Source organism: Mixophyes fleayi, chromosome 7 (assembly GCF_038048845.1).
Source record: "Mixophyes fleayi isolate aMixFle1 chromosome 7, aMixFle1.hap1, whole genome shotgun sequence".
Classification (NCBI taxonomy): Eukaryota; Metazoa; Chordata; class Amphibia; order Anura; family Limnodynastidae; genus Mixophyes; species Mixophyes fleayi.
Genome location: NC_134408.1, coordinates 41146182 through 41170136, shown reverse-complemented (window position 1 = coordinate 41170136; position 23955 = coordinate 41146182). Strand labels below are relative to the sequence as shown.

The following is a 23955-nucleotide window of genomic DNA, read 5'->3' as shown; positions in this document are numbered from 1 at the left end:
GTTCATGAGGCCTATATTGAGGCCTTGTGGAAACGTCTGGTAAGTTTTATACTGGATATAAAACTACAATCATATATGTGACCCCCCCCTGTTGGTGCTCTTATGATTTTGAGTTAGGATAAATCTTTTGTGAAACAATCTTGAACGTGATGGATGGCTTACTATATATTTGCAAATTTATGCAATTGGGACTTCTGCATCTTAGAAACCGTTTGAATTAGGTAGTGAACCGGTAGTGCTGGGGGGTGGTGTGTTTTTGTTCCCAAATACAAAATGTGGACTGTAAAACAGTGCTAGTGTGATTAATAGAGAAGACAGTACCCAATATGTTAGAGTACTTACTCATACCTCCAAATATTATAGACTGCAAATGTGGGACAGAATAAGCCCGTCTCCTGGTTCACCAATACCACACCCATATTCACATGTTGTGACGCCCATTTCTGGGTCTGATAACTCCCGCCAAAATAGCCATTGTTTGGGGGTATGCTAAGTCCATTACTAGAAATCTGACACATTAGTTTGAAATATTGTATACATAAATGTTTTTATTTTCCAAATTATATATCCATATAAATTTTGTACTTAAAGGCACATTTTTACCTCAGGTACTCTTCAGCCGGGCCCTGATAGCAGTCGCATGGCTATAGTTAGGCTCCTGAACCATACTGTCATTCTCTTATTTTCTACATAGCGGACCATCTCATCTGTATTATAGTACAGACCATCTTATTTAAGTTTAGCTATCCCGCCCAGTACTGTTAGTGGCAGTACATGTGGTGGTGTCTTTTTCTGTAGTTTATTATTTGTTACTGTTTGTGTTTGATATTTGCAGCATAGAAGTGAAAACATGATCTTTGCTACATATTATTATGTCTTTACAGAAATGTTCTCCTGAAAATATCAATCATTGGGATTTTGTGCTACTACTGGTTAGAAAAAGTTGCACAGGGTGAATTAGAGGTAAGTTAATTTCTTACATCACTATATAAGTTGTGTTATGTGACTGCAATGGGCAGACCTGGGAATGTATGTGATTACAAAAGATACATTTGGTTTGATTCCTGCACTAAAAGCAATCTATACACATTTACATATGTCTTATGTTAAACTTTAATTATGCACAAATGATCAGTAAAATATTTGTAGATGTTGTAGAAGTTATTCTGTACAGAGAACCTTTATTTTTATGCATGGGTGCATTTATTAATGTTTTATGTCGTTATTATGAGATCTGCATTGTCTTTGCTCTGAACAGCTGTATTTATATGTTGTATTGTATGTAGACTTCAAAAGAACAGCGCTACCTAGTGAAGTATTTCTCAGGGTACACTTGTTATTATGAAAAGCTGTTTTAATGCTTTTATAACTGCAATTTGTTTACCTAGTTGGCTTTGCTTATCTCTACTCACAACTCATATAGCACAATTTAATTTGAAATAAATTGGATATATTTTTAGACTTTATTTAATATTATTTTAATATTATTTTACATTAATGGAACTGAAGCCCAAATCCAGGGACCTCTGTACAGAAAAGTAAGGACACTTTATTTGTGACGCATGACAGCTAAAATATTTCTGTAGCCAACAAATGAACACAGAAACTAGCAGCTCAAAACACAGCCAACCACAACGCTACATGTACCAATGTTAGTCCTAATAAAACCGTTTTGCTTCTTGCAAAAGATCCTTTTATTTATTTGTTAAGTAGGTCTGTGTTCTTTTAATTGTGTTAAACAAAGCTTGTGTGACGGGGTCAGAATGCTCCTGTTGAGAAAATAATGACCTAGGTGTGAATAATGTGTATGCATTCATAGATGTACAAATCATGTTTCTACAGGCATGATATAAAACAAGTTTAATCAATAGTCATTACAGTCCCAATGGGAAAGTGTAAATTAATGAAGGGGGTAACCCTATAGTGATTTTAGGGTGGATTTTGAAGAGAGGTTTCACTCTTTTCATTAGGCACCTTTTCAGGTGGATTTGGAAACTTGCTTGCACCTTGAAAATAAAGAAGCAGCGCAGGTCCGCACTTTGTTTTAGTTATGGGACAGGGGCACTTTAACGCTCAGGACAGGGAAGCTGAAAAATAAAATATCAGCAGGAAAATATCCATATGGACATTTAATCTTAGGAGCTACAAAACAATTATTCAAAGGGCCACTAAAGTTGAAGCCCCAGTTCAATGTGTCAAAGCAAGCTACTGTGCAGAACCATTTTAATGAAATGCAGGAAAAGGGCAATTGCCCTGGGGTCAGCAGGACAAGGGGTCTCCAGGACAGGGGAGTAGGTCTACAGGTTGTTCACCACAGAGTTACAACCTGGAGACATACTCCTCTTTGTTATAGGTTCAAATCATGAACATATTTAAAAACAGAAAGCACAGAAAATGTTTTATAATGTAGTAAATTAAATGCTGCAGGTATTCCAAAGCTGCATGCAGCCCAATTGAATTTAATTCTGTGTTTTCAGTTTTTGAATATGTTCACTAGTGAATTCCATAACGTAGAGAAGAAGGACTACCCTTCCAAGTTGTAACTATGTGGTGAATAGAATTTGACAGTCATTTTTTACATTCTGCAAATTGCAAATGTAGAGGTTTTATATTGAATTGTCCCTATTTCACACTTAAGGTGAAGCAGCACAATTTCTTTATTTGTATTTGAACGTTCACCTGTGAGCTCTTGGGCAGTGTTCTTGCATATTCTGGTTTTTGTAGTAATGGTGCCTGGATATTTTAGGCCCTAAAATAGGTTCAATCTTAGCTCCTACTGTCATAGGACCTGTCTGTTATAAAGAGGGGAGACTCCTGTTTAAAGTGATCACCAAGGTGATCCTAATATTTCCATTTCTAATATTTGTTTTAAAAAGTGTAAAACAAATACTAATCTAAAAATGATTGAAACAGTCCCAACTCTAATACAGAGGTATAGTCCTAACAATAACCCACAACGTAAATGTGAACCTGCTGTAATGTTAGCCTTGAATTGGCACAGTAGGCTATATCAGATGGGGGCATGAGCATACCCCTGGGCAGTTGTGAGATGTGCTAAATCCAAACATAAATCCTGATCAAAGAAAAAGCTCTGGATAAAAACCTATCTCAGTGGCTAACAGATCTATAGTCTGCCTGTCCAGGTTTTAGAAATGTAAATTAAAGCATAATCTATACAAGTGATTTTGTCTTGATACAGTCATATATTAGCCCTCATGTTCTAGGTATGATGCCCACTGTTGTGACCTTTGCCTTGGATTTACTAAGATATTAGCCCTGTTGATGTACAATATTATTATCTGTTTAGTTTTATTGTATTTAAGATCAAACAATCATAGACAAAATAACATACAGCCAAGTGGCATAAATCAGATAAAGAAAACTTGACTGCGACATAGGAATTCAACAAAAATATGCCTAAGAAAGAATATAGATCACCATGGGATTCTTAACTGGGATTTTTTTCTATTGTTAAGTCGATGGGAGAGGGGACTGAATTGCAAACAAAATGGTGAGGGTGAAGTCTAAGGAAAGGGGTATTTTGGGGGAATCCAAAGTGATGAAATAGTTTTCTGATAGAAGGAGGGTTATTAGGTGGGCAAGGGCTTGTGCACTGTTCTTGAATATTTATAATGACTAGTATATTCCTATAACTCATATATTTGCCATTGGTAACACTTTTTAAAAGCTAACTTGCATTTTAGTTACTGGTTCTTTGATTGGTTTTGATGTAGCTATTGCTTGATACAGCAATTATATGGTTGTACATTAATCAGGCATTTACAGTGAGTTAAATCTATGTTCTTTGTATCACAGAGGTGCATTTAGTAGCTCCATTTTTCAGCACTAGTTTGACATGAGCATCATATCACTACTCTGTAGGAGATCTTGCCCCTTTTTTATTATCTAACTCTGTTTGTGGTTTCCCACTTGCCTCCACCCCCTTCTTCTCAACATGACACTGCCCCAGTCACACGAGGACCTGTCCTCACAATCACGTGAGTGAACAGGTCACTGCCTCCCACAAGGTCAGAACATTCATATTCAGAAATATTCTCTATGACCCAGGTTGTTCTAGTTTAGCTCACTCCAAAGCTGGTTACACTAGGTTGTGTATGAGATGAAGAATGACTACAACAAGAATACAGAGGGTGTGTCACGCTTCAGAGTAAATCACAGCAATGGAGCCTGGGATGTGATGAAACATAAAGGTGTTTATTGCTCAGAAAATACAAGTAAATGGTACAAACCCAATATAGCTGAAACCTGCACAGTGAATACTGCAGAGGCAGGTAGAATGGAAGGTAGAGAGATATCTGGAGCAGTTGTGTAGCAACAGGATGTGAAGTCCGTGAGCACAGAAGCTGCAGGGAGAACAAACCATAAGGAAGGCAAAGAAACAACAATGACCAGCAAGGTATACTGGGAGCGGCAGATATAAGTAGAGAGACACCCAGGCGCAAGAGATAACAGGTGCAACAAGTTAACCCCTAGTAATCAAAGGCACAATAGCAGCACCACTGGTAAACAGAGGCACTGCAGATAATACATAAAAGCACAAATCCAACGTCCAGAAGACAGGAGCTGCTAATGCAAGCAGCATGCAATGCAGAGGGCTGCAGGCAGATCATGACAGGTTGCAACCACTACCTGCCACAATACACTTGGGACCAAGAAAAGACAAATGCGTAACGCCCTAAAATAATATTCATGTCATGTTTAGGATACTCTAGGCTGTCTTATCCTCCGCCATCAGGATCAGCACAGTATGTTGTTGGGTGCCGTACCATCCTCTCGGTCCCCCGCTCTGCTCTCAGAAGACTGACACATGCTGAGAAGAGCAGAGTGAGGGCCCTGTGAGGGAAACCTAGCATTGCTGGGAGCGCTCTCCACCCTGCCCCATGGTAACCGCACCACCTGCAGTGGCCCCACTGTCTGTCATTATATCTTCTTTACATGGTATCACATGTTTGACATGTCCCAGTATAACATTTAACACTGGAGATCTGTTAGTCACTCCGTAGTTACTCTAGTAATTCAAAAATAGTGCTATAAATTTCTGGATATTATAAAATGATTAGAGTAACATTGATCTCTTTTTATTGCACAGTGCTGGGAATCATATATTGGGCAAGATATCTACCGGCTGGTGGTGATCGATTTTCTGTTTGTATTGATGGGCTCCTTCTTTGGAGAATTTCTTAGGAGGTATGTCATGTGTCCTTATGATTTCTGTGTTTAAGATTAAAATACATATTTGAATAAATAGAATTTATAAATGTATTTTTTTTTCTGTAGGATAATCGGGGTGCATTGCTGTAAAAAGTTAGGAATGCCTGAATTTGACATAGCAAGGAATGTCTTGGATTTGATCTATGCACAGACACTGGCCTGGTAATTACACATGTACAGTATCTTTCTGCTTTGTCTGTCTTCCAGTGCTCAGCATGAGAGCTAGCAAAGTACATCTTTGTCTAGAGTGGATGTCATGACGTGTCTTATTGTTTAGAGTGTGCATGTGTGTCCAGAGTGGATGTGATGAGTATTCAAGGTACATGCCCAATTTCCATGTATCTTGTCTCCACCTTAAACTTTATCTACTTATTACAACCATACCACTGGTAGCTGCACATAAATGCCAGTCACCAGTGGTTGATAATACCAATGCCTTACATTAACCATGCGCACCCCACCACCAGTTACATTCCTGTTATTCCACTGTCTAATGTATTAAGTGTTCCCCAAGCTACTTAGACTGTAAGCTCATTTGCGCAGTGCCATCTTTACCTGGTGTTTCATATCATTGTATGTAATTTGTGTCATACTCCCCTCCGTGTACAGCACTACATAATAACCCTTACATGTTGAGAGTAGATACCACTAACATAACATCACATACCATATCCTCTATCAGGACCCTTTTACATACTGACTACGTACTATGACAGGCAAACACTTTAGCTGTTTGATATGGAAAGGGTAGGAATACTGTAACAGAGTTAATTTACTGTACTATAAAGGGGAACTCCACTCCTAAAATTATTAGTGGACTACAACTACTGATACTTGAAATAGGGCATCGGCCTGAAATTGTCTTTTGATAACTCAAAAACATACCATTCTGCCATTCGAAAGATTTTGGATGATTGATTTTCCACAGCAAATTCTGTACCATGGAAACAACGAGAACAGTGCACAATTTGCTTCCATGATTTATTCACAACCTATGTTAGAAATGACAGCAACAGTGTTTCTTAGTTTCCAAGAGGCAGTTTTAGGCAGAAGGCCTGTCTATCAGGAGTTATTCCAGTAAAATATATTACCCAGCATGATTATTTGAATTAAGTAAAATCAAGTTGTTTTCACCTCCCGGTCTTAATTGACTGCCTTAATGGAAAACAGTGATGTTATCGCACGTCATATGCTCAGGAAATGTAAATGTTCAGAACAAGGCATTAGTAGATGTTGTATTACTGGCAAGTCGCTGCGAATGCCAAAGAATTCAGTAGGCAACATTTATTTAAAAAAAACATAAGAAGCAACAAAACTCCTAAAAACGCTCCAGAACAGAAAAAATATTTCCATAGTTTATAAACTCCTTGACGCTATTTCAGACATTGTCCTCACCCATGTTTTATGTTTGAAGAGCATTGTTCTTCTCACTGTTGTTACAGAAAACAGAGCTATTTCAATTATAAATAAAATGCGCAATGCAACCTTTTGTGTTTTGTGCTTGATTTTAGACATTGTTCATGTATGACATGTGAGTGCTCAAGGGTTTTTTTAACTCAAGTTTGTTATTGGAAAAGACGATGATAAAATGGCGGAACTGCTGACTCTACACAGGTGGAGGTAGCCATTTTTGGAACTCAACCAATATGAGAATGCAGCCTCTCAATTAACTAAGGAATAGTGACATCACTATGTGTTCATGCCTCAGACATTTACTAGTGAGAGAGACTGTTTTCTCATGAATATTGGTTCCACAACAAATGCCACCTTAGTGTCTGGGCAATGGATACACTTAAACCATGTCACCTAATGTGCAAAATGATTGTTCTATAGTAGGGAGCAGCAGTGTACTGTGTTCTGAATCTCACTGACAGATTACTAATATTTTGTTTCCTCTTTCTCTACACAGGATTGGAATTTTCTTCTCCCCCTTGCTCCCATTAATCCAAATTGTCAAACTTTTCATTATATTTTATGTGAAAAAGGTAACATTTATTTAATTATCATATAAATGTAACCCCTTGTTCCTCTGTCCTCTGACGGGTGTTTATGGGATGATGATTGGTGTGTGTACAACTGAGGTCTCACCTCAATCTCTGGCAGAGTGCCCCCTCCCGAACCTAAGTCATAGGATCGTATCTTCTGATCCCTACCAGGGATTGACTCGGGAATCCTCTTCCCAACTAATGGACAATAGTCAGTTAAGAAGGGAGACATACACCTGACTGGGGGATACGCCACCTGGCACATTTGTTGGGTAACTTTAAATTTGGGAGTAGTGCCAATGGGCAGAATGGTGGTATGAAATAAATACCGCTGGCCCCCTATTTCTATGGTGGGTACGGAATAAACAAAATAAACAAACAGTAAATGCAACAATACTCTGCAGTATAAATAATATGTAAATAATTCAAACAGTAAGCAGATTATTATGCAAGACAATAATATTACTGTCACATAATGTATACCACAATGCCTGTAATCTTCTAAGGTCTGGCACACCATGAACAGCCACCTCTCACACACAGTGGGCCCTCGCACTCACACTGCACGTGTGCTCTCTCCTAGACTGGCTAAAGCATAACAGTAACACAACAATGTTATTATACAGATGAGCTCTTGTACCCGGGCACAGTTGCACACTTGCTGAGTGTTTCAGAGTGCGGCCACAGGGAAGGGGACAAATGTATGGTGCAATAAGTTTCCGTAAGGCCTCCAGGTAAACAAACCAATGCGAACTGCAGTCTGTTCAAGGCTGTTGAACTCCATGTCAATAGAAAATATTTACAGCTTCTTGCTAATAGAATGAATCCTCTTCTTTCCAGCTTAATCCATCCAGATCAGGTGGGCCTTGTCTCGTCCAGGCAGGCACTCAACTATACCAAACATATAAATGAAGTGATCCGCCTCATCAACAAAACCAAACTTCCATCTCTTGTGCTTGCTCTGGACATAGTGAAGGCCTTCAATCGAGTTTCCTGGTTATACATGGCTCTTACCCTCCAGAGGTTCGGTTTTACAGGCAAATTCCTGAACGCTATTGACGTTGTCTACCGAAATCCTTCTACTTGGTCTTTACCAATGGCTTAGCCTCCAAACACTTTTCTTTGGCTAACAGCACTAGGCAAGTCTGTCCCCTTTCACCTTTGCTTTGTGCCCTGGTCATCGAGCCCCTGGCCAGCAGGATCCACTCACACCCAGATATTTCCGGTATTTCCACTGCTACAATCTGAATACAAGATATCCCTTTTTGCGCATAATGTTTTACAGTCCCTCACTAAACCCCTTGTTTCGATTCCAAATCTGTTCAATGAGCTGTGTGGTTTTGGGGGTCTCAGGACACAAGGTCAATAACAGTAAGTCTGAGGCATTGCATTTCCACCTGCCTACCACTGAAAAAGCTTCTCAAGCTTAATTTTGACTTCCAGTGACGGACAAACTTGGGGGTGAAGATCACAAAAATATATGATCCTATACAAAGTTAATTTTCCTCCTCTTATTTACAGACTCGAGCAAGAACTCCTCCATAGCAGAAACATTTTATCTCCTGGATAGGCAGAGTCAACGCCATCAAGATGAATGTCCTTTCTAAGATACTATATCTATTTCAGACCTTGCCTGTCCTGGTGTCTCCCCAAACTCTTGCATCCCTCCAAACCACATGTAATATATTTATTTGGAACTACAGCAAACCCAGGATAAGTCATGATCTGCTGGCTAGGGCTATGGCGTCCGGCGGCCTTGGCCTACCCCTGTTCTGCAGATAATATCAAACCACCCAACTAAGCCAAATGTTTTCCTGGCATGTTGCCCCACATATCAAGCATTGGGCAATTAATTAACGCCAGTTCTTACCCTCGCTCCCTCAGCCACACAGACCTGTCTCATCATGTTCTGTTCTATGGTGCGTCTTACGCTTTCCATCTGGGACTCAATGAATTGGAGTCTCTGTCAGATAACCCCTCTCCACTCACTACAATATGGGACCAACCCCTTTCCCCCCTGGACAGGAGATTGGTATGGCTTTACAGCGGAGGGCTGCAGGGATTACTTGTTTTCCACCACATTGTGGGAGACTTTGGCCTGAGACCATCTCCCTTTATCACACTGACACAACCACAGTACCCTCCACCCACTACTCATATAACAGACTAGGAAGATGACCTGTGGACTCTCTTGGGGAGAAAGTATGGCCATACATCCATGCTTGGGTCTCCAAGTGCTCCATTAAGGAGAACTGCTACAAAGCTAGGTACCTGTTCCCCATCCGTCTACATACAGTTTTCCCAAACACATCCGTATTTGGTGGTCCTGTCCGTCAATGGCTTTATTTTGGACTGCCATACGGGTTCTTATAGTGGCGTCACTGGGCTTACCCTCAGTTTTGAGAATTACTAACATCCTCTTATGTGCTCCTCTTATGTGCTTCCATCCTTCATCTCAACAAATCCATTGACAAACTAATTTTTCATATCTCCTGTGCAGCCAAATTTCAGATTGCCCGAAATTGGAAAAACATAACCCTCCTTTTGATAATTTCATATTTCAGACAGTGGGGAAATACATACAAGGGAGGCAGAAAATATGCAGACATGAAAATAATGGGAAGGGAGGGCCCTGGTCATGAGACATTTTACAATCTAGTGGGCAGGACAGAGACAAGAGGAGCTAGATTGGGGCAGTAATGATGATGTACCAGTGGTGGTAGGATAAGTGGGAGTAGGGTAGGCTCTAGAGATGGGTTTACAGAAGATTTTACAACTGGAGGACAGTCTGATTAGCGTGGTAGGAACATCCTATATATGGGTAGCGGCACAGGAGAAAGTCTTGTAGGCGGGAGTGAAAGGTACTTATCAGGTTCTACACTGATGTGAACATTTTCTCTGTATCTAGGTGAGCCTAATGATGAATTGTACACCACCTCGGAGAGCCTGGAGAGCATCCCAGATGACCACTGCCTTTATTTTTCTCCTGTTCTTCCCATCTTTTGTTGGAGTCCTTTGTGTCATTGGAGTCACTGTATGGAGGTAGATAAAGAACTGCAAACAAAGCCTATGTCTTACCTTGCCTTCCCTCAGGAGGCATGTTAGTGTTACATTTCTGTTCTCCTTTTAATAAAGCCTATTTAGAAAGGACTTACCCAGCACCTTTACCTGTATGCTGCAAGTCTCTCCTATGTCTCGTTGCCCTGTGTCCAGGATGTCCACTGATAGAATTGGGCCTCCATAAGGGAGAAAAATGTACAGAGCTGGCCATGGGGGGAGACATGTAAATCTGCCTATTTAGACCCTCAGTTTGTGAGGCTGGACAATAAGGCAGCCAGTTCTGCACATGGGGTTCTCCTTTGTGAAGACACTGATTTCATCAATGGCCCCAGAGGTGCAGAGAAAGGTGGCCCTAAGGAAGGGACACCCGTCTTTCATGTATGACGGTGGGTAAGTCCTCTTTAAAAATACTTAATCATAATTGTAATTATCCGCTATTGCTAACATGCCTCAAAATGCTTACAAGCCCTATTGCCAGGAGGTATTTAAGGGTCCATGTCTACATAATGAATTTGGTATATTTTCTGTATGCATTGAAACACAGGCAGTTATTGGATGCATTTACACTTACTTACTTGATCAGATTTCAATGCCGTTAAATTCAATGTACACTGTGTACGGAAACACTGCTTATTATTGGAACAATTTTTTTATTGTGTGTACCATAAGAGAAAATAAATGGATGTAAACTGCATATGTGGATATGTGTCCTTAGGGGTATATTTACTAAACTTGATAAATTTACCCATATGGGTCATAAAAAAGGCAGAATATTAAATGCCATATACAATGGATAAGTTGTAGGGTCAACACATTTTCTATAGACAGTAAGTCATTTTGTTTTAGTGTTTTGCCAGATGATATTTCTAAAACCTCTTACAATGTCGCCTCCTTTAGACGAAAGCCTTCCGTGGGATGTGGCCCATTCCAGACGCTGCCTACTCCTTATGATTCAATCGATGAATGGATATCTTATATAAACATTTTTGACAACTCAAAATGGGTTGTGTGGATTTATAGAAACCTGGTTGAAAGCGTCCTCTTCTTTTACATTCTCACATTGATTATTTTGTAAGTATACAATTAATCGTATTCATTTTCCCCGAATATTATATTATCATCCTCTTTCTACATGGTACATTTATTTCAAAGCATGCATGCACTTAACCTAAAACTTAATGGACATTATGTTAAGACATTACCTATCATTGAAAGCAAAATAAGGGCTATTAATCACACGATGGTCTATGTATTTGTATAGATTCTTACCGCAGGGCACTATTGTTATAGAGCTGTCTCGTATTCTATAAACAGGGATTCCCTTTGGAACAGGTGACATTTAGTGTAATTACATGGACCATCACTTGTGTTGCAGATTGCCTAATTTTGTATTCCTTGCAGAATAAAATAAACACACTGGCGTCTAGGAGAATAATTGTTCTGGAAACAACTTATATATGCATGCTGTCATCAGAGTTGGGCTGGCAAACTTCAGCCTGGGGGCAAGACTCTACTGCACCCTTTTAGAAACATTTTAAAGGAAAAAAATGCAGGTGGCCCAGTGACCCAGCCTAAGGTAGCCCACTATGAGACCGGCCTGGGGGTCAGATGCCCCCAGCCCAGCCTGACCCTGGCTGTCATCTTTATCTCGTCATAATTAAGCCAGCAGGGGCAGTGCTGCATTGGAGTCCACTGATACTTAATTTGACCATGACAAGGGCCCGTTTTTGGAGAAGATGGGGCCCAGACAGAGACCAATTGGACACTTATATTCTGAAACGCACTATTAAATACTCATTCTCATGTTCGCTGAACAGATAAATAAGTTTCCAAAAAACATAAAAATTCTGAATAGCAGACTTGTGTCTTATGTCATACAGTTTGTTACCCTCGTCAGTGCTGATTAGTGAATACCCGGAAAAAATCCACTGTTCTCCAGAATAAATTAATTAAATTCCACATACCCCACACATACAGACACATTTACAGGTTATCTTCAGCTCATGGAAAAGTTTGAAAGTTTACAGGCAGGGGGAGAGTCTGATAGCAAGAGTAAGAGCGTTCTATATGTGGGTAGCGACGGGAGACGTCTTGGAGTAGGGAGTGGGAGGTGGCTACCAGAGGGAAGAGTGGAATCCAGGCCTGCCTGTGTAGTGGGAGGAGCCACTAACCTGATGTGGGCACGCCCCCTTCAGTGGATATGGAATTTGCTGTATAGGGGGCCAAAATTGCTCTTGGCGGCCGGGGAGGTGAGTTAATGGTCATTGGATGACAGGAGTGGGCAGGAGAGGACGATATGTCTAGCTGCAGCATTGAAAAGGAAAGAGGCGTATGAGGGGCAGGCTAGACAGGAGGAGGTTGCAATAGTTGAGGTGAGAGTAGGGTTGGTGCTAGGGTCCTTGGCGCCCTAGGCACAATTTCAAAATCCCGCCCCCTGAGTCTCAATGCGTCCCACTATCCACCCCTGGGTCTAAATGTTCCCCTCCTCTCTTTTTCCTTACCTTAAAGGCGCTCCTCGCTGCTGCTGCTGAGTCCTGTCCCTCACTGACACTGTCAGGCCGTGATGATGATGTCACACCCGACAGTCAGTGAGGGGAGGGGGGAGTGGAGGAGAGTCATCGGAGGGAAGGTCCGCCCCATCAGCTGTTGGAGGGGCGAGGGCGGTCGCGATCCATGGCCCCTCGCCCCTCCCTGTGGATTCATCGGAAGCTGTGCTGCGGCCGCGGAAGGTATGCTCAGCGGTCGCCGCACAGTATTAAAGTACAATGGTAATTAAGTACCCTACATCTGTGGCGCCCTCCAACTGCCTAACCTTGCCTAATGGGAGCGCCGGGCCTGGGTGAGAGATGATTAGAGAACGGAGGAGAGTTTTGATGGCATCAAGGGAGAGGATGGGTCTGATCCTGGCAATTTTGCAAAGATTGAATCGACAGGAGTGAGTGAGGGATCTGTGGGGTGTAGGATGATGCCCAGGCAGCAGAATCAGGGAACAGAGGAGATATTGGTATTGTCAGTATAGATTAGACAAAGGAAGGACACCCTGCCCTACTCAAACGCTAGCCCTGGATCTTGGCCAACATATCAGAGTGGTGACGAGGTAGAGAAATGATGTTCTCTGTTATGTGACTATAAATGGTCCTTATAAATAGTGTATATTAGGCTTTAATGATAAATAAGGTATTAATAGTTTACATTTTGAAATAGAATCATATCATTGCGTCATTTTGGCCCGCAGCATTTTGGATTTAATTCTGCCCACTTCACTAGAAAGTAAAGTGGATGCGGGAGGCTGCCATACTCTCCCGAGAGTCCGAGAGACCAACCCGGAAATTCTGGGAGAGTTGGCAAGTATGATAGAAATCAAATAAAAAATGTGGAACTGTACATAAAAATCCAGCCTGGTAAGAACTGGTGATTTTCTTAAACTGTCAGAATACATACTGTACGCTACCAGTGTTCCTGTAGGAGTGATGAACTTGGAAAGAATAGATTAGATCAGTACTGTCTAAATTTCTGGTGTAAGTGGCCAAATATATATTATAAATATGTCTTTGTCTTTATTTACAAAGTTGTAACATAATAGAGTCTATGAACAGCCATATTAGGATCAGACAGCGGAGGGCTGACAAATTTAAGATCAGGGGGGCAACACTCGGCTCAGCAGCCTATTAGGAACATTTTAAAGGGAAAAAAATGCAGGTGACCCAGCCCAAGGTAGCCCACTATGGAGCCAGCCCGGGTGGCAGATGCCCCACTGGGATCAGACTGCAGTGCTCCCTAGTGTTTGCATATGCATTGCTGTGTGTATTTGGAAGATAACAGCTTCTTTTATGCGTTTTAATATAAAAAAGCATTGGAATGTTTATTACCCCGGCATATGTACTCTGTAAGTTTTGGACATTGCACTATTCCACTGGGTCTTTCTTTTGTAATGTATTTCAGATATGATTTGTAAATAAAGGGGCATATTCAATTAGCTTTCCGGTTCGCGGGATCGCGCCGGAACGGCCCGCGATTTAATCCACGGTACCGCAATAACGTGGATTTTCATTCGCAGCCCATAGGGTTGCGTACGAAAATCCACGTTAATGCGGTACCGTATTAAGGGCAATACTGCGCAGGATTCGCAGTAACGCGCGTTACCGCGAACCAGAAAGCTAATTGAATATGCCCGAAAGAGTTTAAAACAAAAACAAAAACGAACTGGAAATGGCAGTGTGTACATAGCCTTAAATATCAGGCTCCTGGAAGACAGATTAAAAGTGCAGCATAATTCTGCAACATAAATTCAGTGACATGAAGTAAAAAAAATAAATACATACCTAATACTTTAAAGTGTCAGGAAATAGTATTCTTTGCTGCACATGCAATACTTAATTTAAACAGTAGTTGGCGCTTACTGCATTGCCCGTGTTCATTCTCCAAGACGTCCATCATGAGCTTATGATGTAACCTATATGTACATCTGTACGTACGGTACGTGAGGCACATACTGTGTAATAATAACTAATGTAAAAAAGGGCGGAATAGCCCCGCCTCCATATCCTTAAACAGCAGCGGAGCTTGGCAGCCTGGGCTAGTTTGCTCTACATCAGGGAGACCACGAGCATGGGGTCTATATATATATATATATATATATATATATATATATATATATATATATATATATATATATATATATATATATATATATTAAAGTGAAAACCAATCCCAGGCTGGAACCTCATGAAGAAAAAACAGGGCTTCCCTCAGGGTAATTAACGAGATTTGGATCTCTGGGGTGTCTTTCTTGTTTTCTGAATAATTTATAGACATATGAAACATCTTTTTAAACGACTGAATACATTTTTATTTTATCTTTATACTACTACCTGTTCCTGATCCAGCTCATGTTAAGCACAGATGTCAGGTCTTGAGCTAGCACAGGTTACAGTCACACACTAAACTGTGAATTCAGTGTGAGGGAAAAGAGGAAAAACAATGGTAACTCTACTGCATGGTGAACTCTACAAGCTGACTTAGTAGCATCTTCATAGAACCTAGGTGAAGTCACATAACAAGAATATTTGTAAAAATGATCTCTTAGCCTTAACATTAGATAAATACAAAGGGGAAAATAAAAAAGAAGGAATGAGTGTTATAATTTAATAATGGGTTTAATTCAAGCCTATGCAAGGTTTGGTAACATTTCTTTATAATAAAAAATAACGAACTCTACATGCATAATCTGCAGTTTTGGATTTAATATATGTGTATAAGCTTTGTTCACTAGAGTTGCCCAAAAAATGTTACCAACCTTTATCTATGTTGTTGCAGAATTATCTCTTATCTTTATTGGCAAATCTTACAAGGTCAGAAGATAATGGTGAAGCGTCTGATTCAGCAAATAGCCAATGTGAGTATATCTTGTCCAACTGAACTACATGCAATTGAATCACTTTAACTTAGTATGTATTAGCTGTTTACCAACAGAAATTGTGGATTGTTTTGCAACTCCGTAGAGTGTCTCTAAAATCAGAGCTTATTATAAAGATGGAATTAGACACTTAGGGCTAGATTTACTAAGCTGCGGGTTTGAAAAAGTGGGGATGTTGTCTATGGCAACCAATCAGATTCTAGCTGTCATTTTGTAGAAAGTACTAAATAAATGAAAGCTAGAATCTGATTGGTTGCTATAGGCAACATCCCCACTTTTTCAAACCCGCGGCTTAGTAAATCTAGCCCTAAGGGGCATATTCAATTGTTGGCGGAAACGCAGAAAATCTCGTGCTCCGCCTACTATTACCATTATTACGGTAATAGTGCGCGGTAGTTTTCTCGCTGAAATCCAGCTTACTATTACCGTAATAACGGTAATAGTTTTAACGCTGCGGGGAAATTCAACAATTGAATATGCCCCTAAAGGCTTAAAAAAAATCTTATTACATTGTCAATTTTCAGAACAATCATCTCTGCCCTCTATCATCTTATAAGACCACTTCATATTGCTATTTCACTATCGGTATAAGTAATATATAGGGACCTGTCTTCATATATTGGTTTTGACTCCAATTCCAATCTCGTTGTCATTTAAAGAGACACTGCTTAACTGCTTAATGTTATCTACATACAGGCCCGGTGCTCCGATTAGGCAAGGTTAGGCGCCGCTTTTTTAAAAATGCCTAGGGCGCCGTGGACCCTAGCACCGGCCCTGTCTACATATACCACACAGGTACCAGTAAATCATTTCTTAAAGGTACGGCATACCAGTCCATATGACCTTACTTCCCTTTATACAGGTACAGGTTGTAGGTAATATATTTCTTAAAAGTACATGGCCTTTGATGGTTTAACAGAGTGTTTTATTATAATTTCATGTTCTGAGTGAAAATTGTCATGTGCAGATATATTGCCCATGTGTTTTATTTGTGGGGTGGGACAGTCAGCCAGTGGGAATTTGTTCCTCCAGTTTTAAATTAAAATATAGCTAGGTGTTTCAATGAATCTTTCAAAATTTGTCTTTAATGGAAAAAACATGGAATGAGCACATTTTATAGTGTACTCCCTGATTTTATTTGCTTTAAATGTGTACCCTAACAACATTTTGGGAACTTTAAATTTTGAATGTAGACCGTATGAGCAGAAGAGCCAGTACAAGCTCAGTCAGTAACAAGCATTCCACTCACTCTCCCAAATCAACGTGTTAGATATCACTGAAAATGGGCGATCACTGTCATACTATTTCTTAAGTTCTATGTTAGATAAGTAACTATGTCATTGATCATGTGATTGTATGAATCATGTAATCAGAAAATCTTTCTGCAAGTTAAGGTTGAACATTACAACAGGCAATTTCCCTCTGTATTTACCTATTGATAAAACATTAACTATACTTTTAATTAAATTTTTCAAGTCATGATTTACACAGAACATGTCAAATTATTTACACACAGGTAATCAGGTCAATACATATAAATTCATGTCATATGACGTTGTATATGAGCGGGCGGAATTTATGAAGTAAATAATATTATTGCAGGGTTATATGCCTACATCATTGTATGCCTATTCTTTTTAGGAAGGAAAAGATAAATCCTTTTTGCTTAATGAACTTCGGAAATCACAGAAGCAGAATGGAACATATGGCGGCACAGCAAACCAAACATCACGAAGTCAGGTTAGTTCCTGATCAACTATAAACTAGACATGAGACCTAGCCAAACCATAAAAACAGATATATCTTCATTTCTACACTTATTTAAATTGATTAATTTTTATTTTTTTTCAAGGAAATACAATTAACCTGGAGGTAAATAGAAATAGCACTTTAAGTAAATGTAAGGTATATAAACATAATTAGAGGGTTGGAGGAAAAGAGAGAACTAGAGCTGAGATGGATACAGGGATAACAGAAAAGGGGGGATAAGAACAGCATAGAAATAAATCTAGATGGACCATTGAGTGAGATTACAATAATGACATTTAACATATGAGATCTGAGCAGAACATAATACTATAGTGCCAGAGATCAGGTTCACGTGCTCAGTCATTCCCCAATATTAAGAACATAAAGTACGCATTAATGGGCAGCACAGTGGCTCAGTGGTTAGCACTACTGCCTCACAGCACTGGGGTCACGAGTTCAATTCCCGACCATGGCCTTATCTGTGAGGAGTTTGTATGTTCTCCCCGTGTTTGCGTGGGTTTCCTCCCACACTCCAAAAACATACTGGTAGGTTAATTGGCTGCTAACAAAATTGACCCTAGTCTCTCTGTCTGTGTGTGTATGTTAAGGAATTTAGACTGTAAGCTCCAATGGGACAGGGACTGATGTGAGTGAGTTCTCTGTACAGCGCTGTGGAATTAGTGGCGCTATAGCTGAGGATAATGATGATGATGAAGTGGTCTGTCCAGGGTGAACTTTTTTTTTTTTTTTAAGCTGTCAGCAGCATTGTGTAGAGTAGCTGTGATGTGTTCCATACAATAGATGGACCATATGTTGTTGATTGTAGCTGTTAGCGAGGGGACTTGTTTCTCTCCAGGAGGATGCAGTTTGGCAGTTGCCCGCATTTAGCATGTGTCTGATAAGTTTTTGGACGTGCGGTGTCTGGTATGGGTCTGGGTAAAATGGAGTATAAGAGAGTCAGGTTGCTGAACATCAGTTATGGATTTTAGGACTTCGTGCATTTTGGCCATCCCACAGGGAAGTCATACCCCGGCAGAGAGCCTAGAACTATGACCACACAAGGCCATCCCTTAACCTCCTCCGCTTCCTAAAAGATACCCTTTCATCACCGTGCACACCAGTGGCAGGTGCTTGCAGCATGCTCTGAAATGCAGCAGTAGTGAATGCATTTACCTCCCAACATTCTGGACAAAGGGACAGAGCCCACAAATAGGGACTGTCTCACCAAAATCTGAATAGTTGGGAGATATGGTATAGTTGGATTTTTGGGCATGTCCATCAAATGTGCAGCAAGGAACCCGTGTCCACATGGCCTCCAACACAATTCTGAGGAATTTGTGAAGATATAGTGGATGTGGGTTGGGACCCAATACCACCTATAGAATATCTTGTGCGAGTTCTCCTTGATTCTCACACAGATTGAGGATTTAGCTAGGTTGGTTTTGATTTTGTTCCATTCTCCAGAGTCCAGGGTCTACCTTGCGTCTCTCACCCATGTAAGTTCATGGTACTATTTATCTGGCTGACCATACCCGAGTATTAATTGATATAGAGTGGATATTAAGGCTTTGGATGAGGGGTTATATCAACATACCACTTCAAGGGGGAGCACTGGAGAGTAGGAACTGGCTTTTGTAATGAGTGATAGAAATACTGAACTTGTACATACTGGAAGAAGGCACCATGGGGAAGCTAGAATCTGGAACAAAGCTCATTACATTCTGGAAAGAAATGTAGAGGAGAAATGTCTATGGGGAAAATAGTATTACATAGAATTACCAACAGGAAGGAGATGGTTAGATCTCTGTTGGTATGTGTGTATGCAATGGTCACACATTGAAAGGGTGCATTTTACAGTGGGGATTAGATTTGTGTCTTTAGAACAAGTCTGCGGTTTTGTCCACAGTAAGGTGTATGGAGAAAACAAGTTCTGCCTCTATTGATGTCCAAATTCTATGGTGAGGGGGAGTGCCATAGAATGGATTGGCCAAGTCTGCTGCCTGACAGTATTTGGGTAAGTTGGGGACTACAAGGCCTCCATTTTTTTGGTGTCTCCATATAGTTCACATCTTCACGCTAGGCTTTCTACTCGCCCATATACATTTTGAGAAAAATTGCTGTAGGTTTTTTAAGGATTTTGTCAAGAGTACAGATATGGAGCGTGTATTGTAACATCTTTAATACGCTGCTATATCTGGTGGTAAGGCATAGTATACCGCTCGCTATTGTTCGCGGGTAGGTTTATTAATTACCATGCTCTAGTTTCTTATTTTCTTATTACAGGGTGCATTTTGAAGGGCAGTGTAATTCAAAAAATGAGTTTGTACCTGTTTAATCTGCTCTTTTTGCATTCTTCTGTGCTTACCTACACTATCTATATATCCGCTTGCCAAGACTGGTAGGCACTGCCCCCTGCTCAGTTCGAATGTCCGTGAACAAAGTCAACATAAATTACCATTATTCTATTCCCTTATTCCAAACAATAAACAAGACTGCTTCTGTGTATACCCACAGACAGGTTTAGAGAGTTTGTACATATCTAGACCCAAAGGACCTGAATGAAGTCTGAATGCAACTTGGTCGTAATTCCTGTGTTTAAAAAGAGCGTGCAACTTGTGCGTAATTCCGCCTGTATTCAAATGAAACAGTTTCTTAAGATACGTTACGATTTGAATATGGGTGGAAATATGCTCTGTATAAACAGTACTGTACGTAGACACAAAGAAGAGATTGAGGGCTAGATTTACTAAGCTGCGGGTTTGAAAAAGTGGGGATGTTGCCTATAGCAAGCAATCAGATTCTAGCTGTCATTTTGTAGAAGGTACTAAATAAATGAAAGCTAGAATCTGATTGGTTGCTATAGGCAACATCCCCACTTTTTCAAACCCGCAGCTTAGTAAATCTAGCCCTAAAGCTTAATCATAAAGGAACAACTGCTAGCAATATAATGATTTATTTTTAAAAAATATATATATATATATAAATTTCGTTAATTATTTTACATTAATAAAATAAGTAATTAAATATTCATTGTGTACAGTGCATGCAATGCATTTTGAAAATAAATCTTCAGTGCATACAATTGTTCTATGATAGCTACTGAGACGCGTACGTGTAATTTTGTAATCCAAGACTATGCCTTATTGGTCATCATTATTATCTGCCATTTACTCCTTCCCTGTAGCAGGTGTAAAATATACCATTGAAAACAAGTACACACAGTATCTGAATTAGTCACATCTGTGTGAACACGCTCTTATGGTACATGGCCTAAGTTAACCCCCCTTTCCCTCCCCTGTTCTACCTCTCAAGTCAGAGGCAGTTGTAAGTGTCAGATGCGTGTGGATATGAATTATCTGCAATTGTGCTCATTGGTGTAAGGTCTGTTTCTGGGTATCACAGTGTGATATTACACAAGATACTCTATGGACGTGAATCAGGTGCAATGAATGTAACAAGCTACCATCAGAGCTGTTTTACCATATGGGCCATCTAGGCACAAGCACAGCAGAGAAATTGTTTTATGTTAACAGATAGCATTTTTCTTTTTTTTAATATTCTTTCTGTTTATAAATCCTACCACCTATGTTTCTACATACTGAGAATGAGGTCTTTTGAGAGATGCGCATGAATAATACTTGTGCAAAATCACAAATTTAAAGCAGTTCACTTACAATAGTATGAAAGCACAGAAACAACATTTCTTTGTGGGGTTGTGCCATCATATCACGGGTTGGGTATGTGTCCCCGACTACGAGCAGACCGACGCGGACTTACCTGACTTCAGAAGGCAGAAGGTGGCAACGACGAAAAGATGTCAACAGCGAAATTTTGAAATCACTACTTGCCAGCATTGCGATGAATACACAAGCGGCCACACAGAAAGTCATGTGACTTTCTGGGACTCTACTATTATTAGGGGTGTTAAATGGGTAATGCAGGGAGCCGCGAAATGTAAAATATTTTCCAGCAACCCTTCTACATTGTCCATTTGTAGCCTCCCTGCATTACTCATTTAACACCCCTAATAATAGTAGAGTCCCAGAAAGTCACATGACTTTCTGTGTGGCGGCTTGTGTATTCATCGCGATGCTGGCAAGTAGTGATTTCAAAGCTTCGCTGTTACCATCTTTTCGTCATTGCCACCTTCTGCCTTCTGAAGTCGGGTAAGTCCTTGTCGGTGTTGTGGTAGTCACGACACACAGCATATCACACCTCTTGTTGAAACTAGTAGTCCTAAACTAAGGTCTAATCTACTTTGTAACATTCCTCAGGTTCAACCTTCGCATCAAGCACAAACCATGCAGTTTTTTAATGGTAAGTTATGTAAATTGCTCTTGAAATTTAAAAGTACACACACAGGCAATGATCCTCTGAATGTTCAACAGAAGATCTATTTCTTGAACATTTGTACACACAGAAACCGAACTAGCTACTCCAAAGAGAATAGTTCTGATCTGTTTAATGTAGATAATAAAATGGTGCTATTGAACATAGTGCATAAAATGATATTAAAAATGATATAATATAAATGTAATAATAATTTGTAAAGTTCATTATGTTTGTGTTTACAGCCTGTTACAAATTGTAGTTTGAGGTTTAGATGGCAATTTGGAGTCAGGCTGCACTAGGTAGGATGGGTGCACTGATTGAGTACTTCCTAAAGATCTAGGACCAATTTACAGTGATTATACCCATACAATTTAATTTAGTATGTTTTTCTATGCATGGCACACTTCACATTGGTAGGTCACAACATGAAGACCATCTAAATGTCATTAACTAAGCACAAAATGGGGGCGTGTAAAAGATTCCTAATTGAGCAAAGGTGACCAATTGACGGCCTTGTGCATAACAGACAGCATGCCCACAACATATAAAAACAACTCACGGCAGTCTATCAGCAGAAGTATTTGATTGGTCCCATGCAAGTTAGACAAATAAAAGCAATTGTCTGAGTGGTTGCAGTGGGTAACTACACCTCATTGGCTGCAGACAAGTAACTGGCAATCTTATATATCCACAGGTATAAGCTGTTTGAATCTTGGACCCAGCATTGTGGCATCCGTTAATATCTGTACTCTCTATTTCTTTGTACTGTATCTTTACAATTCATTTCATGAGTGCCGGTTTAATGTTTATTTGAGGCATTTGTAATAAGTCTGTATTTTTGTCTCTCATAGAGTCCGAACCACAAAACACTGGTGGATCTGATGGCCTGGCTCTTGCAATGAGGGCGAGGCAGCAGGCAGACCGGGAAGGAGATTCCCCAGCAGCGAGCAGGAAAATGAAATTCAATGAAAATGTTGGGGCTTCAGATACAATGGCACTGATCAGGAGAGCACAGCAACAGCCGGGATACGAGGAACAGCAACCGAGGCACAGTGCAGACCCTACAGACGCAATGGAGATGATGAAGAGGGCGAGACAACAGGCAGATTCTGAGAGGCAACAGCCTTGGAGTAGGGCAAATACATCCGATGCAAATAAGAGAGCAGCCTTGGCAATGGCTATGAGAGCAAGACAAGAAGCAGAGATGGATGACTAGATCTTCACTGTGAGAAGACTGATCTGACATTAAATGAATCCCACAAAGTCACAGTGTGAACTTCACTGGCTTCTCTTACCACCAAATTAGAAAAAATACAAAACAAATGATTTTTTTTAAACATGCCAATAAATGGTGTATTTAAAGCTAAACTAGCTATCCAACAAGTCTGATAATAGGTAATTGGCATGGTATACTTGCACAGACAAACATTGTTTATGTGCTTTATAGGAGCAATTACACAGTTCAGACACAAATAAAAAACAATGTTGTGATGCAATCTCTTATGATCAATATTTTATTTATTAAAATAATTTCTACCAAATGTTGACTGCCTTTTTAGGTCTGATACGACTATGTTCTGTGTGTTGTATTTATTACCATACATAAAGAAGAAACCTATGGTGCTCAATTAAAATATATGATTGACAGTCCTATATAAAGAAATATACAGCTGTAATAAGTGAATCCTTGTTATCCCTTCCAAAAATTCTCCTGTAGCCAAACACACTCTTTGAAAAGTTCCTTATACCAGCTTTTCCTGTAGCTTAACACACACTTTGGGAAGATCCTTTCCACTCAAAAATAATCTTCCTGGGGTTTTAAAGCATACAAGACAGATAGCCTGAGACTTGTATCTCTGCCATTCACCACTTTCCCAATGCTTCTGTCACATACCCCCTCCCCCCCCCCCCCTTGTTTCGACCTGTGGGTGAAATACGTGTAATCCTAAACACCCCTCTATTTCTTCCCAAAAACCTTTTAGCCTCATGCTGTGGAATAGGTGAGAGGGTTTTGGCTACTGTTAATTTTGGAACCAAAGGAATAGTGGTTACTGAAGTGATTGGGGTACCTGACAGAGCTACTCTCTCCACGGTTTTATAAACCATTCATGGTAGATCCGTTCCGGCTTTCTTTTCCCTGGCGGGTATAACAATGGATAGTTGCACAAACAGACTTTTATA

At 40.1% G+C, this 23955-nt stretch overlaps 1 protein-coding gene across 1 annotated transcript in view; it reads left to right on the top strand.

Annotated features, from left to right (window-relative positions):
* Positions 1 to 23315, top strand: part of TMC5 (transmembrane channel like 5) — a 93340-nt gene extending 70025 nt beyond the window's left edge. Inside the window, exons 13-22 of the mRNA XM_075179737.1 lie at positions 885 to 963; positions 5111 to 5208; positions 5299 to 5394; positions 7142 to 7217; positions 10126 to 10259; positions 11175 to 11348; positions 15594 to 15672; positions 17335 to 17433; positions 21717 to 21759; positions 22626 to 23315. Of these exons, the coding sequence (XP_075035838.1) occupies positions 885 to 963; positions 5111 to 5208; positions 5299 to 5394; positions 7142 to 7217; positions 10126 to 10259; positions 11175 to 11348; positions 15594 to 15672; positions 17335 to 17433; positions 21717 to 21759; positions 22626 to 22990 (1243 nt within the window). The 3' untranslated portion in view covers positions 22991 to 23315. The remainder of the gene's footprint in view (positions 1 to 884; positions 964 to 5110; positions 5209 to 5298; positions 5395 to 7141; positions 7218 to 10125; positions 10260 to 11174; positions 11349 to 15593; positions 15673 to 17334; positions 17434 to 21716; positions 21760 to 22625) is intronic.
* Positions 23316 to 23955: the final 640 nt, after the last annotated feature.